This window comes from Natrix helvetica (assembly GCF_964273705.1).
Source record: "Natrix helvetica genome assembly, chromosome: 1".
NCBI lineage: Eukaryota > Metazoa > Chordata > Lepidosauria > Squamata > Natricidae > Natrix > Natrix helvetica.
In genome coordinates, this window is record NC_138548.1 from 100,657,986 (window position 1) to 100,677,106 (window position 19,121).

Sequence of the window (19,121 nt, forward strand, 5' to 3'; positions counted from 1 at the left end):
TTTTGGTCATTCCCGGTCGTTTGTACCAACCCCTGCATACTAGGTGGTCAGGATCTACAGACCCAAGGCCTGAGACTGCTGTTATGCAACGCGAGGTCCGTTGTCAATAAGGCCCCCCTCATCCACGATCTAATTTTGGAGGGGGAGCCGGACCTCGCAGGAATAACCGAGACCTGGTTGGGCCACGAGGGAGGTCTACCCCTCGTGGAAATGTGCCCGCCAGGTTATCGAGCATTTCACCAGCCTCGGGCCCAGGGAAGGGGCGGCGGGGTAGCAGTGATTATCCGGGAAGACTTAGAGCCGAGAGAGTTCACCGTGCCACAGACATCCGGGTGTGAGTCCCTTGTCGTGAGATGGGGCCCAGGGAGGCAGTTGGGCCTGCTGATAGTATACCTGGCTCCTCGCTATTCGTCAGCGGCCCTGCCTGAACTCCTCGAGCTGATCTCATCGGTGGCGGTTGAGACCCCCAAACTTTTAGTGATGGGGGATTTTAATCTGCCGTCGTTGGGAGAAGCGTCTGAGGGGGTTCGGGAGTTCATGGCTTCCATGACAGCCATGGACCTGACCCAGTTAATTCAGGGCCCTACTCACGAGGGAGGCCACACGCTGGACCTTGTCTTTGTCTCTGGCCAGTGGATGAGTGATCTGGGAATAGGGGATCCTACCATTATTCCCCTGTCATGGTTGGATCACTCACTTCTCCGGCTGGACTTCCCTGGTGCTACCCCCCGCCGCGAGGAGGCGGAACTGGAAGGTATTAGATGGTTCCGCCCCAAGCGCCTGATGGAACCAGATAGGTTCCAGACGGAGCTTGGGCCACCTCCTGTGGACCTGACCCGCCCCCGAGTGGAGGACCTGGTAGACGCATGGAATAGTGCGACTACCGGGGCCCTAGACCGGGTGGCGCCTTTGCGGCCTCTCCTGCGGCGACGAACCACCCTGGCCCCTTGGTTTACCGAGGAGCTAAGGGTGATGAAACGCCACAAGAGACGCCTAGAGAGTCGTTGGAGATCCTCCCGTTCCGAATTCGACCGAGCACAGGCACGAGCCTATTTGAGGACGTACCTCGTGGCATTAAGAGCGGCCAAACGTCAACATTGCGCCGCTCTTATTGCGTCCGCAGATAACCGCCCTGCCGCCCTGTTTCGGGTGACTCGCTCCCTCTTGTTTGAGAGACCGCGGGAAGCCCCTTTACAGGGCAGAGCAGAGGAGTTTGGGAAATATCTACAGGACAAAGTCGCTCAAATCCGGATGGGATGGGCCCCTTTCAGTAGTTCAGTAGAGACGCCCGTGGCGAGTCTTGAGGGACCGCTTTGGGAGGAGTTTGACTCGGTTGCCATCGAGGATTTGGACAGGTTGCGTGGACGTCTACGACCCACCACATGTTTATTGGACCCGTTTCCCTCCTGGCTTGTACTGGCATCCTGGGAGTTTACGCGCGACTGGCTCCTGGGCCTAGTGAACGCCTCGTTGGGTGAGGGGTCTCTACCGGCCGCCTTGAAAGAGGCGGTGGTGAGGCCCCTGCTCAAGAAGCCTTCCCTGGACCCAATGGACCTAGTCAATTATCGTCCAGTCTCCAACCTTCCTTTCTTAGCGAAGGTTGTAGAGAGTGTGGTGGTACAGCAGTTCCCACGTCACCTGGAGGAAAATGATTATCTAGACCCGCGCCAGTCCGGCTTCCGTCCCGGGCACAGCACCGAGACGGCCTTGGTCGCATTGGTTGATGATCTCTGGAGGGCCAGAGATAGGGGTTGTTCCTCTATCCTGGTCCTATTAGATCTCTCGGCGGCGTTCGATACCATCGACCATGGTATTCTGTTGCACCGGCTAGAGGGGCTGGGAGTCAGGGGCACCGTTTTACGGTGGTTTGGCTCCTACCTCTCTGACCGGACGCAACGTGTGTTGGCAGGGGAACAGAGATCGACCCGGAGGCCACTCACATGTGGAGTGCCACAGGGATCGGTGCTCTCGCCTCTCCTGTTCAACACATACATGAAACCGCTGGGCGAGATCATCCGTGGTTTTGGGGTGGGATACCATCTGTATGCTGATGATACTCAGCTATACATTTCCACCCCGAACCACCCCAATGAGGCCGTCGAAATGATGTCCCGGTGTTTGGAGGCCGTACGGGTCTGGATGGATGGCAACCGACTAAAACTCAACCCTTCCAAGACGGAGTGGCTGTGGCTTCCGGCCTCCCGGTTCAACCAGGTGCTTCCATCTCTGGCCATCGGGGGCGTGCAACTAGCCCCCATGGAACAGGTGCGCAATTTGGGCGTCCTCCTAGATGCCCGGCTGTCCATGGATGACCATGTAACAGCCGTGGCAAGGGGGGCGTTCCATCAGGTCCGCCTGATGCGCCAATTGCGCCCCTTATTGGACCGGGATGCCCTACGCACAGTCACCCATGCGCTAGTGACGTCTCGCCTGGACTACTGCAATGCTCTCTACATGGGGCTTCCCTTGAGATGCACTCGGAGACTGCAGTTGGTCCAGAACGCGGCCGCGCGGGTGATTATGGGGAGGACTAGATACTCCCCTGTAACACCTCTCCTGCGCGAGCTGCACTGGCTTCCTGTGGTCTACCGAGTGCGTTTCAAGGTTTTGATTATGATCTTTAAAGCGCTTCATGGCACAGGGCCTAGTTACATGCAGGATCGCATCCTGCCCCACACATCCCTGCGACCAATTCGCTCACACAGAGAGGGACTTCTCCGGGTGCCGTCCGCCAAACAGTGTCGGGGGGCGACACCCAGGAGCAGAGCCTTCTCTGTGATGGGCCCAGCCCTGTGGTATGACCTCCCCCGTGACATCAGGATTACTTCCGACCTCCGCTCCTTCCGTGTACAGCTGAAGACCCACCTCTTTCAATTATCTGGCCTGGCTCAACCGTAATTTTTCTCACTCCTCCTGACTGTCTTTTTAAATTTTAAATTTTAATTTGTACATTGGGTCTTTTACAATTGGGGTATTTTAATGGGGATTTTAACTGTCTAAAGGTTGTAATTGGTTACCTCCTCCGTGCATGTGTGTCTTTGTATTTTTGTATGTTTATGTGTTTATGTGTTTGTACACATGTTTCTATGTCCTATATGCCCATTGTACGCCGCCCCGAGTCCTGCCTGGAAAGGGAGCGGCTAATAAATTCAAATTTATTTATTATTATTATTATTATTTCGCGATTTTTTCATATTCCTTCTCGGCAACCCTGCTATCACCTGGTATTGCGATGTCTATGATTGTAACCTTATTTTTCTCAACCAGTGTGAATTATTATTATTATTATTATTATTATTATTATTATTATTATTATTATTATTATTATTATTATTATTATTATTATTATTATTATTATTATATACTTTGTTCATTAAACATGAAACTCAGCCAACTGAACGTTCAAAAATGCATTACAAATACCAGTGACTGGCGCTAATGGTTGATACGGTTTGCTGCCAGCATCCTAGGTATCAACCAAGTACCTTCTTAAAATATGTTCCGAGTAGCGCAGTTTTTTGCAGTTCCGCTGGTGTTGTTGCAGGAAGCTGCAATTTGTTGATGTATCTTGTAAAATTCTTGGACATGGTGCCAAGTGCCCCAATGACAATGGATAATAATAATAATAATAATAATAATAATAATAATAATAATAATAATAATAATAATAATAATAATAATAATAATAATAATAATAATAATAATAATAATAATAGAATTAAAATTAAAATTCTCATTATTCTCAGGTCAAGAAGTGATAACATTCTCATTCTATAACTGTAAAACATTCATAGCAGTAAAAGTTGTACAATCATTACATTGGAACACATTTTAAAAACCCTATCATTAAAAGGTAAACGCCAGCAAGATAGGTTGGTGAGCATAGCATAAATGTAATGTATTTTGAATTCTGTGTATTCATATCCTTATCAGATGTGCAGGAATTTAGAGCATTGTAACATAACAAATATTCTGTTTATGCTTTCCAAGAAGCTTCTTTGTTTGAGATCTCAATCACCTTAACTTACCTATACAGAATGCAGAAGTCTCCAGATGTAGGAGCTCAAAGTATTGCTTAGTTACTATGATAACAATAATTTTGACAATGGAAACATTATTAATATTTAATAATGAATTTCCCCACAATAACATAACACTAATGAGAAAAAAAATCAAGGTTGAAAGAATATTAGTTGGCTTTTGGTCTCCTATGTCTACTTTCTTCAAACTGTCATCCTTAAGCATGAAACCTTTATTGAATGGGATGGCAAATTGCATTCAGATAATTTCTGCTTCCATCGTCAAAACTGATTTCTTTTCATGCTTAATTTATTTTGTGTGTGTTCACTTATCTTCGTATCTCGGCTTTTCTAACTCCATACAGGAATTGTGACATTTTATGTTTATGTCTAGTCAGAATGAGAGACATACCGGTATATCTAGAACATTTATTCTCCCTTCTTTAAAATAAAAGCTGCATATCCAAATAAATAAGTTTTAAACCCATTTAGCCATACTAATGTACAACTAATGCATTATAGTTTTAGTGAGGCTATAATTATAGTATTGCAGTTTAAATAAAGCTATAAGGTAATACTTGCTGACATGGTACATAACTTGACATCAGAAATTACTTTAATCATCATATTTCCCATCTTGTAGTCATTATTAGGCTAATGCCAAGCCTAATCCTTTAATATTTCTTAAATGATAGGTCTAGCAAGAAGATTGTGTTAAATTGCTTGCTTTTTCCCCAGAGCAGGCAAAAAATACAGGAAGAATTGCAAGAAGTAACTTCTCTGTCAGGTCTTGCTTCCATTTATCTAAACATAATATGTAAAATAAATTGTATGGGGCAATATTTTATTGTGCATGGTTATATTTTCCAGTGATGTAATGTATCTTTAAAAGAGCTTATTTACCGCAAAACATTCAGTGATCCAATCTGCTTTAGTTAACTATCTTTAGCTATTATGGGTAAAACTGTAATGGAACAACATAAAAAATAACTTGCGCTCTCTCTTCCCCCCCCCTCTCTCCCCCTTCCTCTCTCCCCCTTCCTCTCTCCCCCTTCCTCTCTCCCTCCCTCCACATATTCATATATATATGTTCATGCTCTAGTATTCAACCTCTTATAGTACTTTATATTTTTACATATATGGTATTTATATATTACAGCTTTGATTTAATATTATAGAAATTATAATATTTTCCTTCTACATAGATAAATATTACAGATGTTGGCATGAAACTCAGAAGATTTTCCCTATGAAATAAGGCATGTGCAATGATCTGTATCATCAACAGAGGAAACCTTTTTTTAGCCAGATGCCTCTTATATATTGTTATACCATGGAATAATCTATATTTGGTTTCCTCAAACATTGAAAAAAAATATTAAAATTACCTTGTCTTCTTACAAGAAGTTACAAGAGAATTACTTATCAAGAGTAAATATGCTTTTCAGGCATCCTCAAAATGCATCAGTGGTATCTATATTTAATTAATTTAATCAGACAAATTTTATTTATTTATTTTTAAAATTTATTGGCTGCCCATCTTACCATAGGGTAACTCTGGGCAGCTTACAGATACATCTAAGTTAAAATATATTTTAAAAAAACCAATTAAAACCAAAGTCATAAGGGGGCAGAGCAGGGGCAGAGTGGGGAAGGTGGGATCTATTATTAATCAACCACCTCCATTGTGCTGTTCCCCCACTGTGGCCCCAAGCCAAGTGGCAAAGCCACATCTCTAGACCGTTATGAAAAGAGGAGGGTTGGGGCCAACCTCACATATCGGGGGGAATGTTCCAGCAGAGAAGGTCCTCTTCCTGAACCCCACCATCCAGTATAATCAGACTGATGGGACCTGCAGCATGCCTCCTCTGCTGGCATGAATGGTATGGGCCAATCCCAGTGGGCTGAGACAATCCCTGGACCCATGCCATGAAGGGGTTTTAAAGGTGATCACCAACACCTTGAATTGCACCTGGAAGCAGACTGGTAACCAATGCAACTCAAGGTGTTACAGGGGTCATTCTTGGGGAGGCCAAAACTACTCATGCTGCTGCATTCTGCACCAGCTGTAGCTCAAATGGTGCTCAATCATCTTGAATAATTAGTATTTGTAATAATCTTTCCACAAGAACCAATGTTAATGATTTACATAGTTCATCAAATTGTTTACAGTAGATGTGTTCTCTCATTTTACAGAAGAGAACCCTAGTAATCTAGCCATTTGGTGCCTATGTGTTCAAAAGCTGTAGAGGTGTATTTACTTGATTGCCAATAACTGGTTCAGATCGAATTACTTCAAAACTACAGTCTTCTCCATCTTGTCATTGGGTTCTTGTATATAAAGAGTTCATGTTTCAATTTTATAAGACATTTAAAGGGAAGTAGATTCTCAGTTTCATCTATAACTTTAAATTTTATGTGGTGGTTCATATTGAACTGGCCATGGTTCTTGATATTAATTCTTGCTCATAGCATAATATGATGTTTAGTTATCTAAGCCAAAATATTTAATCAATCATAATTTACTAATGATGTACTGGGAAATTATAACTTCCTTGGCCTTTTTAAGATCTTTTATTTATTTGTACTTTATCATTTTATTTTCTCTATTTGTTTTATATTTATATTTGTATATACCTTGTATAAAAATGACTTCCTGGGAATAGTGCCTGCATTATCTTGTAAAGATTTTTGAAAATAGTTTGCCATTAACTTCTTCCTAGGGTTGAGGGAAAGAGTGACTGGCCCAAGGTCACTCAAATGGCTTCATGCCTAAGGTGGAACTAGAACTTAGCTGTCTTCTGGTTATTAGCTAGTGCCTTAATTACTACACTAAACTCACATTCTTAAAACCCTTTAACCGTTTTCAATTCCAAATTTCAACTTTGGAAAATCATATGTTTTCCTTTCTAGAAAATGTTATGTAGTTTCAACTTTGGAAAATCATATGTTTTCCTTTCTAGAAAATGTTATGTAGTTGTTAAAGAGATTACCGTATATAATAATCAGCAACATACATCTGGAATTGTTCATTAAATGAATTTAACTTTTCTTGCTGATTCAGCCAATTGATATTTAGACTTTAGTAATATTGTGGGGTTTTGTCCATTTAAACTGACATTTTAAAAAATGTGTACCTTCAAGGAACCTCAGAAAGAGTTTTGTCTGCTAGTGGTGAAGTTGATTTTGAAGCAACCTTAAGAAAATGGAACCACATGCACGCACCCCAAATAGAATATAAAACAGAGGTTGGTTTGCTTATTCTTTCTTCTAATTATGCACTTCATTTGTTGCTTTTTTCTGTGAAAGTTAATCTACGCTCAAATGCTTTTTAAATAGATACCTCAAGGGGACTTGGCTCCACCTATATTGCTTCCTGCATCACAAAAAATACTGGAAATCAGGTAAAAATTAACTTTTTCCTTAGTTCATTGATATAGCTGAAAGTATCCTATTTCTACTACACAATTTATTTTTCACTGTTAATTTTGGGCTACTTGTATATGTTTGGATGGGTAAATAGCCTGAGAAAGAGTTAAACTAAGTAAAAGATTGCCCTTTACATTCTATTTAAATTAAATTCAAATTCAAATAACACCACATTGTTATAATCAACAGGGGAAGCTCTCCAGTTCCCTCAAATAAACTATCTTTGACAAATGGGGAAACTCTGGAATTTCAAAACAGGTAAGAAAACACCTGTGAATATATTTTAAAGAAATTATCAAAGTCATTTTAACAGATACCATTTGTCATTTGCACCCACTAAAGACAATCTTTGAGTTAGAAGAACTTGTGTATTGTGGTCCATCTGTAGGAGCTTGCTGTCCAGTTTATCTAAATGAGGTTTTCTATCAATATATCCATTCATGCATACACATCATGCTGTTACATTTCAAAGTAGATTATATTATGAAAAGTACAGAAAAAAGTATAATATGAATGAAAGAAATTAAAATATGTGGTAAAAAAAAGGAAATGAATCTTAAGTTGATCTAGTTTAAGCATCACTTCTGAATTCTCTTTTTGAGAATATTATTGACTTCATCAACCAAAGCTTTTATCTTCCCCTTCCTCTCCAGCCTATTCACTTGTTCCTTATATAGTTATTAGTTTGCTTTATATGATCTATAAAGTGCTGTTCTCTCTTCCTCCTTTGCCTCTCACATAGTCTAATAATAATTTAGTTATTATTCTGTTTTGTTTTCCTTTGAACAAATCAGTTACCCTGAAGGCTGTGTGTTCTGGCAAGGAAAAGATTCTTATATCCCTGATGTATCTGTCAAAAACCAGTACACTTCTGTCTTACATATACAATGTATATCACAAATTATATCCCTATTAATATCATGCAAACCTTGTTGTATTTAAAAATCCGGACTTACTCTAGCCTATTTGCATATGCATGGACACTCCCATGTCTTAGCAGCTAAGAGTTTTACTGGTGGCATTTATTATTCAAACTTAAGATTGCAGGTTATGCGGGAGGGTTTTGTAAATGTCAAATAATTGTTGCTAATCATCAATGAGATTTGGTATGTGTATGGTTTCATTAATTATTGTCATTGTATTTTGAAGGATTTCTCAGAAAAAAATTTCAAGTAGTCTAGAAGACTTGCAAAGTGAATCTCTGGAAAAGGTTAGCTCCAATATTTCGATATTTGCCTAATAAATATGCATTGGAAGTATATAAAGCTGGATATAAATCAATCCACAGAAGTTTCATGTAGCAGAATACTTCTAATTCCACTGTTGCTTTGACTTTGAGATCAAAAGAAACTGCTGTGTACTGTCAAATATATCAATATATGCTAAATCACCCACATCAGGAAGAAGCTATCTATATTTGGTAAATTCTGAACAACATATGCAATATAAATCCAAATCCAAATTCAAAATAATTTGATTTCACTTAACTAACAAACCATATATTTACCATGATGGTGATATATCAGTTTAAAGGCTAATCTGTGGACTTCCCATTGTATCCAGTATAATTTGTGTTCTTATGCATAGCAAATGAAAAACTAACTTTCCCAATTACCATATAATTCTAAGGTTTATTTTCTCCTAGTTTTGCACTTTTACTTTGTTCTAGTGTATAATTTGGATGTGCATATAATTGATTTTTAGTGAGACTTTGAGATTGATATAATGCTGATATCAGAGAGTATGTTGATACCACGTACAATTGGCGGATAGATTGTAGGCAGAAGCTGAAATAGCTGACTGTGGCCAAAAACGTGAAAGGGAGACTTCATACCCCAAGACCAGAAATGTCAGGTTTGTTAATGCTTATTGGGAATATTGTAGATTCTGTTCCATTTGCAGCATTGTTTACCATATACTGGAGCCCTGGGATTACATACTTGTGAGAATTTGTTTTATTAAACTGTTGGCCATCCATAAATGCATTTTTCCTGCAGTGCATATCTTTCTCTGAAGTTGCACATTTGGATATGTGCATACTTGACATGCCAACAGTTCTTGAACTACCAACTGTCTTATCTACATAATCCTTTGCACATATAAAGATCCCTCCAAGCAAACTAGGGTTAGACGAGATTAGAATGCAGCCTCTCCTACTTGCGGCTGAATTTGCTATAAACAGATTGTTCTATTCCTATTTTTAGTATAATAAAATGATAGAACAGAAGATTTGCATCACTTTCATGCATTAGACTGTGCATTCTCTGTGCTACCTATATTGCTAAATCAAATCTGCATAACCTCAATGCAATAATATATTGCCACTCACTTCCAGAGGGAAATCAATAAGTCTTTCAGTCCATATACAGATACAATATAAGCACTTATTAGTACAGTTAGTATATCTTGCATTGTGTTCATGGAAGAGTTGTGAGATTGGAATGAGTGTAATTTTTACTATTCTCCAACATGTGCTACGTATATAGTAGTAGCCAAGTTTTGAAGTTTGTCCTCTGTGGGTCAATGATCAGAATGAATGGAAGGTGACTGGGTTCAGCATAGTGCCTGTAGCAACCCCTGCAACAGATTCCATTGATTTGGTAGAAGCTAGACTTAGAGGATAGAATAAAAGGGTTGTAAGAGACCTTGAGGACTTCTAGTCCAACCCCCTGCTCGAGCCTAAGATCTTATACCAAATGATTGTCCAATCTTTTCTTGAAAACTTCAAATGTAGGAGCACACACAGTTTCTGAAGGCAAGCCATTCCATGATGAATTGTTTTCATTATCAGGAAATTTATCCTTAAATTTTGATTGGATCTCTCTTTAATGATCTTCTATCCATTATTTCTTTTCCTCCCTGCTATTGCTTTGGAGAATAGGTTGACACCTTCATCTCTGTGACAGCCCCTCAAGTATTGGAAGACCAGTTCTGTGACACCTCTTGTCCTTCTCTTTGTTAGAGTAGACATACCTAGTTCCTTCAACTCTTCATCGTACAGTTTAACCTCCAAGCCCCTTATCATTTTTGTTGCTCTTCTCGGTACTCTTATGAGAAATCACATGCACATTAATATCAGTATAGCAGGACACTGCATATTGAGGAGAAAATAAACCTATTATTGTTATCCCACAGACTGGACTAAAAATACCACATCATTTATATCTACACTAACATTTTGTTTGTTACTTTCTCTCCCTCATACTTTGAAATTGCCCTTCCTGCAACTTCATAGCATGTTGATGGGAAACCAGTAGAACGTGATCTAGAAGAAGAGGTATATTAACTCCATTTTAACATTTACACTCTGAAAACCATTTCTTTATTTTGTGCGTAATTTTCTTATGTGTTTTACCATGGAATGTGTGCTTGAGAATTTTTGTATGTGGGCAGTCTGTGCAAATTAGCCAAACTTTTACTTTTAATGTTTGTATAATAAATATTTTTAGTTAAGGCTTAAAATTAACATTTTCTAAGGCTGATGAATGGTTATAATAGGTTAAAGTCATGTCAAAGTGCTTGTGTAACTAAATATTAACACAATACTCCTTGCTTTCCTAATCTATGAATGATTAAAAAATTAGGTGTTTGTAACAAATGGACTGTATAGGCTACTCAACAGAGAGAATAGTTAAATGGGCCATAAAAGCTACTCATGACTATTCAACACAGAATGCAAGCAGCCAGGTATATTGGAGGAGATATCAAGTGTGAGATAAATTAGGGACATCCATGTTACATATGTTCCAGATATCAACCAGATGGTGGCATTTATCTTCTTAAATAATACAGTGATTCAACAAGTAGCATACAAGGATAAATTAAGATAAAATAATTACTATAGATATTGATATGTGGCATATAAACATATCACATATGTAATATATATATAAGATATATATGTGACAAAGTTCTCTACCACTGTCTTCATTACTCTATTTTTAGCTGTCAAAAGCCACATCTTTCCACAATAGTAGAGAATATTTGACCACAGTGAGAATTTCTATATTGGCCAAATATTTTTACTTCTCAGAAGACAAATGCTGATTGCTTCTGACCAAAATGAATGTAGCGTATTTTAGAAACAATGTTGACTTAATTATTTTTCTCTTTTTGTTAAAAAAAATTGCAACCTACATAGAATAAATCTCATGTGAAAAGCAGCAAGTACCAAACCTTGCCAGGAAAACTTCCTCGAGCAGCACACAATGGAGATAACCACCTGTACAATACACCTGCTACTCCATGTTGTATAAATGGCAGTGAGGACAACGGCATTCAGAGCCTGAGTATGTACTATGGAAACAACAATGAACTTCCTATCTATGTGCATTTGTGTGTGGTTTGAAAATATTTTTAAAATGCCACGGAGCAAAATGACATTATATTATTAGGGGTAATGAATCTTAATTTCCATCAATATGGCTCCTACACTGTACAAAAGTTGGATTTCCTAATTCTTTGAATTCAGAATTGTTAGCTGCATAATTAGTTGATGATGCCCCTAAAATATAATTAGTCTGAGAGTTTGGAGTGTCTATTGATCTGGGAAGAATTTTGTGGACAATTGTTACATCCACTGCAAAGGCAGGAAACGAACAACTGCAGGGATGTGTGCAGAAAAGTCACACTGACAGCCGCAACAATGTGTGATATGTGACACACATTAAAAACTTTGTGGACGCTTCTGTATCAAACCTGTTCATGATTATAATAAACCACTGTGAGACCAAGGCAGTGGCGGGCATTGCCAGTGTAGGTCCAGGAAAGGTAACTTCCATTATTTACTTGCAATACTTTAGTTCCATCAGTCTTAATTTATCATTATTTAATACACTGCCTGCATGTTGTTGTAAAGCTATTGCACCTTTTTGAATTGCTAATTAGAAATGTCATCATGTCATTGAAGCTGCCCACAAATTTTAACTGGTGCATGTAAATAAGCTGCATGACTTAATGGTTGAATTCCTAAGAAGTAGGTCAAAGGGATCTGACTCTGCTTTTCATTTACACTACATTATGGAGACACTCAAAAACCCAGGCCTGTTGAAATAGTGAACAGTCCTTTTCAAATGCATAGATTCTCTTTGGAAAAAAAGATCTTTGACCTCTCTCTATAAATAAAACTGATAGCTGAGCCTAGAAGATCAGCATGATTTCTTTCTAGGAGGGAAAAACACGCACATTTTACTATGAATTGTTTGCATTTTTAGTTAGAAAAAGAACATGTTTTAATGTATTCATTCTACTGGCTTAGTACTCAGTATATGGATTTTTAAAAATTCGTTTATTTTTCACAGTAAAAGATTTTCATCTGTATGTAGCGCACACTGCTCCTGGGCATTCAAGTTCATCTGCTTTGCTATTTTGCCTCCTGTCCATATTTTTTTATTTTTCTTCTTTTGTCTGTTTGCTTTCTCTGCTTTTCTTTAACTTTGTTTTGCTTCAATTTTACATCCTCTTTGCTTCTTCATATGGCTTTCTGCTTCTTGGAATGAGTGAAGATCGCCTCAGGAGTGTCAGTGCACCAATATTAGGTATTGTATACCTAACCAACATGCCACCTTTATGCAAGAAATAAATAACTTGTTGAAAATACAAACTGCAGGGAGTTGCCTTTTTTAATTGTGATTTCTGATGCAGCAAGTGAAAGCCACATATGGTCCTAATAGTACAAGACTACATTTAGAAAGCAACACGAGGGATTCTGTGGTTTTTAATGGACTCTGGACATGCTTGAAATCTGCATTTAGTACTTCAAAAGAAAACATGTTTGGGAAAAATATTTAAAATGCATCTTGTTTTTGTCATTAAGCCATACAAAACATAGCTTATGGGAAAACATTTTGGCTATTCCATGCCATAGAGAATTCTGTCCATTTGAAAAGTGTATTTTGCATCCATGTTACATATCAGGCTATAATTACTAATATCCATCATGGGACACCATGTCCAATTTTTAATACGATTAGTGAACCCTTCAGCTAGCCATCCAGTGTTATAAATTATGTAAAGGTAAAGTTATAGATTTCCCCTATCCAGTTGTGTTGGACTCTAGGGGGCGGTGCGCATCTCCATTTCTTAGCTGAGGGAGCCAGCATTGAGCAAAGACATTTCCATGGTCATATGACCAACATGACTGTACGCCAAATAAATTATGTACAATTGTTTTTTCTATCCATAGAACACCAGTTTATACACTTGAGAGGATTTGCAATCCAATATAGCCAACAAATGCAACCCAGTATATATGACCAGCTTTGAGTGATTCATACTCTGGGCATCTGGAAGTTCATAGATACCCTTTATATTCCACAGGAGCTCCTGACCACATGGACAATTCAACTTCAGAGGAACTTTCACCCTTGTCATCTGGAACAGATTCAGGTGCACAGTCTCCATTATCTCCAGACAATAAAAGAAGTCCAAAAGGAATTAAGAAAATATGGGGAAAGTAAGTGTGCTTTCCCCCCACCCGTCTATCTTGATTGTTTATTTTTTACATTGATTTATACAGCTGCCCTGCTCAACACACATCAGTCATCTTCCATATATATAAAAGTGTGTGTGTGTGTGTGTGTGTGTGTGTGTGTGTGTGTGTGTGTGTTCCAGCATAACTCTGGAACACCTTGAGCAATTTCAACCAAACTTGGTACACAGGTGACTTACCCTCTGGAAAAAAATTTACTGTGGGGGTAAGACACCCCTAAGGACTCTTGGGGGGGAGGAGGTGTATGTGTGTGTCTGATTCAAGTTCTGTTAACTTACAGCCTGTTGTGCCTTAAAATGGCTTCTACTGTACAGCACAGTAGAGTTGCCATGGTAATGGCTTCGCAGTACTCCACAAAGGGGCTCCCTCTACAGGATTGGGAACATACACGGGCTATGCCGGTTTATCAGCTAGTAATTGATAAAAATCACATAATAAAACAAAACGTAAAAGAAAATCCAGGAAACAGAAGCAATATAATAGATTAATGCATCCACCTGAAGAAACATTAGAAACTACCGGATACCTGACATCAAAAATTCAGGTATTGGTATGTAAAATTTGCTGCCTGTGTTTGAATTTCTGATGATTTACCATTTTTAATCTCTCCATAAAAGGATACGTCGAACTCAATCTGGAAATTTCCCTGGAGATGATCTAGGTTTGGTTGAATTTCGAAGAGGTGGTCTCCGTGCAACAGCTGGACCTCGATTATCTCGGTCAAAGGACACCAAGGGTCCAAAGAGGTAGAAGATAACTATTTTTTTGTGTGTGGCTAACTCTTTGCTTAAGCATTTAAATTCACTCTGAATTTCATCTAACTTTAATTCACTCTAAAAATTTCATTTAACAGAGTTAAATTCACTCTGTAGTGAAAAGCATTGTTTTACCTTTATGTAGAGATTTTCAAACCAAGATTTCTCTTCTAGAGGACCTAATTGGTAAATATGTGTTTGCAATTGTACAGGATACATTCAAGTGTTTAGCAGCCTCACTCAGTAATAATTCCTATTTACAAAGCTTCACTGTTCTATTTGACTGCAGTTTCTGAAACAAGAATAAATTTTGCTTCTTTGCTTAGTCTACTTCCCATTAACTCTATCACAATGGACTTTGGTTGTTTGCAACCGAGTCATAGCAAATGAACAAAGAGCAAATTGATTTGCAATGGGATTAGCATGAAATGCTATAGCTGCTAAACCTACCCAGCCTAAATGTCATATTGAAGCTACTGGGTTTCTATTTTTGTCATGTTGTGTGGCTGGCTCATCTATATGTTTCTGAGAAATAGTCCAGTTTTATTAATATTCAAAAGCAAGTGACGCATGGCAAATTTCCCTATTCTTGAAAATAAAAACCAACGGCAAGGATTTATTTATTTAGTGTATGGCAAAACATTAATTTGGCATATTCTGACCCCAATCTGTCTTGACCTTTGGACCTGAAAAGGCTCATTTTGTTTATCCATTGCCATGTATTTGGAGAGCCAGGAGTTCCACAAAGATGCCTGGCTGCCAACTGTCACGAACTACCAATTCTTCAATGTAGTCTGGCTGCCACTTGTTGCTAGTTGTTCAGTTCACACTACCGTGCTATCTAGGGTGCACCACGAGGAGGTGAACTAGCATCACACCCCAACGGCAAGGAAGCAAAGATATTCTGGAAATTCTTTGATAGTTTGAAGTGGGATATCTCTGTGCTCAGGTTTTTTTCCTGAATATAATCTTCCACATTAATAATAATCCTGAGATTAAGAGATTCTGACTTTAATCCGTAGTGACCAATAGTTGGCAAACTTTTATATATTTATTTATTCAATTGATCTTACACCTCAATCACAGTTATGGATTGCAGGCTATCGACGATGATATGCTAATGCAAATCCCTTTTCCTTAATTGTGGTTCTTAGTGATCATAATGCCCCATTTGCCCAATGGGGCACTGAACGTGTTTGCAACTGGCTTGAAGAGTTTGGCCTTGGTCAGTATGTCATTTTTGCAAGACAGTGGATAACATCTGGCCATACACTTCTGACAGCAACACCTCAGGATATGGAAAAGGTAAATATTCTAGATTGCTTTAAAAAAATTCCATTAAGAATACATTCTGGGTGGGTTTTCTGGTTGCTAGGACATTCAGATGATACTGTATATTAACCTGTGAAGTGTTAGTACCACTTTTAATGCCTTGGTAAGACCACACTTGAATATTGCATCCAGTTTCAGTCACCAAAAAATATGTTAAGACTCTAGAAAAGAATTCAAAAGAAGAGCAGTAAAGATGATTAGGGGACTGGAGGCTAAAACATATTGAAGTATGGTTACAGAAATTGGGTATGTCTTGTTTAATGAAGACAAAGGAGTAGGAACGACATGATAGCAGTGTTCCAATATCTAAGGGTCTGCCACAAAGAAGAGGGAGTCAACTTATTCTCCAAAGCACCTGAAGGCAGAACAAGAAGCAGTGGATGGAAACTAAACAAGGAGAGAACCAACCTGGAACTAAGGAGAGATTTTCTTCCAGTTAGAACAATCAATCAGTGGAATGACTTCCTCCAGAAGTTGTGAGTGCTCCAATACTGGAGGTTTTTAAGAAGAGGTTGGATAATTACTTGTCTGAAACAGTATAGGGTTTCCTTCTTGAGCAGGAGGTTGGATTAGAAGACTTCCAAGGTAGTTTCCAACTCTGTTATATCTAATTTTGAAAATATAAAAGAAATAATTAAGCCCCAGTGATATTTGATTTGGCTGCAGCAGTATCTCCCCCACAGTGTACACCAGAGGTTGGATTATCTCCCAAAAATATAAAGCAGAGGTCTAAGCAGGAAGAATGAGTAGCAATTGTCAGATTGCTTTACATAAGACCCTTGTTCTTTGGAGAAGGGAAAACTATATTTAAACATTGTCACTTATAGAGGTTATGCTAGAAGTTTAATGAAGGGACAGAATAACTCACATTTATATGGTGCATATCTGATTCAAGGGAGTGTTTTAGATTATTTTGACTGCTTTTATTTTATTTTATAGATCCACTGTACAAATATTTTCAAAGGCCCTTCATAGCAATGATTCATGAACATTCCTAAAGCAGCTACTAATATAAGTCAAATAACAGGACCTGTAAATCCAATAGCAGGCATTATTAATTCAATTCTAGTTAATGATTAGGTTAAATTATGTAATGCACATATAAACATATCTTTGTAGGCAGAATATATAAACTTGGTTGCCATTCTAGAGAACTGGAGGAAGTAAAACAATTGTTCAGGGTTGATTTGCCAGAATTTTCATAGAAAAAACATTTCATAGAAAAGTAGAAAGCAGTACAAATTAGAAAGAATGTATGTATAGTATATTCTTGTATGTGCTTTTCCCAGCATGTTCATTTTTATAAGGATTTTCAAAGAGTAAAATCAGTTTTTTTTTCACTTTTCTCTACAGTTAAATATACACACAGACAGAGATACATATACTTTGCACAATCCTTTCTTCTTATTTTAAGCCTAAAGATGAAGTACATCAGTATTTATGATCCATCGGTCCAAATAAAATCAGTCATGCATATATTGAATTCAAAAGATTGCTTTTTTAGCAGCTCGATGTACTAGCAGACAACAAATTGGATATCTTGAGGTTTAAGCATTAAAACATTAATATTACTTTGGAAACTCCCAATTTCCAATTCAGCATAGTAACTTTTATTCAAGAACTTCAACGTATTTGTGATCTATCTGACAATGTGTCAAGATGACAGGTAACCGTTTTAATTATCATCATTGCTTCCCCTTGTAGGAGTTAGGAATTAAGCATCCTTTACACAGGAAGAAATTGGTTTTGGCAGTCAAAGCTATAAATACAAAACAAGATGATAAGTCTGCGCAGTTAGATCATATCTGGGTTACACGTAAGTGTTTGAAATGGCAAAAAGGAATGAAAAACAGATTGATTATGTTTCTAGCCTGCTTTACAATTTAGAAATTTGTATGTGTTGGCTTTTTTAAAAAAACCTACTCAACTTCAATTTCATCTCTAGAAACATTACAGAGATATATGGCTTTATTTTCATTTTCTTCAGTTTTATTTCCTTTTCGAGCATTGTATTGCTTTGTATAAACTATGAAATTAGATGGAAGATTTCTTAAAAAGCTGTTTTGATGGGGAAAATATTAAACATGTAGAATGGACACAAACAATAGGGATGGAAATCGTATTATTCTCCAGAGAATATAAGAAGCTAGAAACATTATTCTGCAAAAACAAAATTTAGTCTTGTGAACAAGTGAATTGTTTTGGGGTATTTTTTATTAAGCAGTAAAATATATTTATGTATATTCCACAGGATGGCTTGATGATATTGGTTTACCTCAGTACAAAGATCAGTTTCACGAGTCACGAGTTGATGGCAGAATGCTGCAATATCTAACTGTGGTAAGGTAGCTAAAATCCTTATTTTTAAAGTTTGAGACCAGCAAAAAAAAAATTTTTCTCATTCAGATGGAATAGAAGAGAATAATTTTATCCCAGCATTCTTTTCTTTCAAAACCATATTTAGAATTTGTATTCCCAAGTATTGTCAATATTTAACTTTCCAGACACTTTGAGTGGACAGGAAGCTAACCCAGACCATTTTTGGATATTCATGATAAACATGACAATGGAAGAGTCCCCCACACACACAATTTTTTTAGAAAAACCAACACTAATTACTGCTCTAGCTTAAGACCAGGGAATGGTTGAACTGTCTGTTCAATCATGTTCAATTTCAGTTTTCAGAGACTGCCTGGACAAGTCTCTTGGCAAGGTTTTTCAGCAATGGTTTGCCTCCTTCCTAGGGCTGAGAAAAAGTGATTGGATCGAGGTCACCCAGATGGCTTTGGGCCTAAGAAGGGACTAAAACTCACGGTCTCCTGTTCTAGTCTGATGCGTTAATCATTAAACCAAACTGGCTCTCATGTATCCATAATGTGTGTATATATACAGCCAGTAGAACATAGAACAGAACAGAACAAGATCGACCAGATTTTTGGATCCAGAACTGAGATGTGGAATAGTCAAAAGAAACAGTCAACTTCTGAACTCCAGCACACTATAAAATGGAGGGGAATCTCCTGCTAATTAGTTGCATAAGGCAGCATTCCACCTTCCTTAAAGTGATGATTCCCCAGTAATTTATAACCAACATAC

At 38.3% G+C, this 19,121-nt stretch overlaps 1 protein-coding gene across 8 annotated transcripts in view; it reads left to right on the plus strand.

The window, feature by feature from the left end:
- PPFIBP2 (PPFIA binding protein 2) overlaps window positions 1-19,121 on the plus strand; it is a 149,389-nt gene that overhangs the window by 121,125 nt on the left and 9,143 nt on the right. For 6 of the 8 annotated variants that reach the window (XM_081936499.1, XM_081936501.1, XM_081936503.1 and 3 more), the window contains 12 exons: window positions 7,164-7,267; window positions 7,359-7,423; window positions 7,638-7,706; window positions 8,598-8,658; window positions 10,684-10,725; window positions 11,590-11,737; window positions 12,953-12,985; window positions 13,767-13,902; window positions 14,556-14,684; window positions 15,848-15,998; window positions 17,730-17,841; window positions 18,277-18,365. In XM_081936499.1, the coding sequence (XP_081792625.1) occupies window positions 7,164-7,267; window positions 7,359-7,423; window positions 7,638-7,706; window positions 8,598-8,658; window positions 10,684-10,725; window positions 11,590-11,737; window positions 12,953-12,985; window positions 13,767-13,902; window positions 14,556-14,684; window positions 15,848-15,998; window positions 17,730-17,841; window positions 18,277-18,365 (1,139 nt within the window). The remainder of the gene's footprint in view (window positions 1-7,163; window positions 7,268-7,358; window positions 7,424-7,637; window positions 7,707-8,597; window positions 8,659-10,683; window positions 10,726-11,589; window positions 11,738-12,952; window positions 12,986-13,766; window positions 13,903-14,555; window positions 14,685-15,847; window positions 15,999-17,729; window positions 17,842-18,276; window positions 18,366-19,121) is intronic. The other 2 variants (XM_081936502.1, XM_081936504.1) reach the window with 1 other exon arrangement.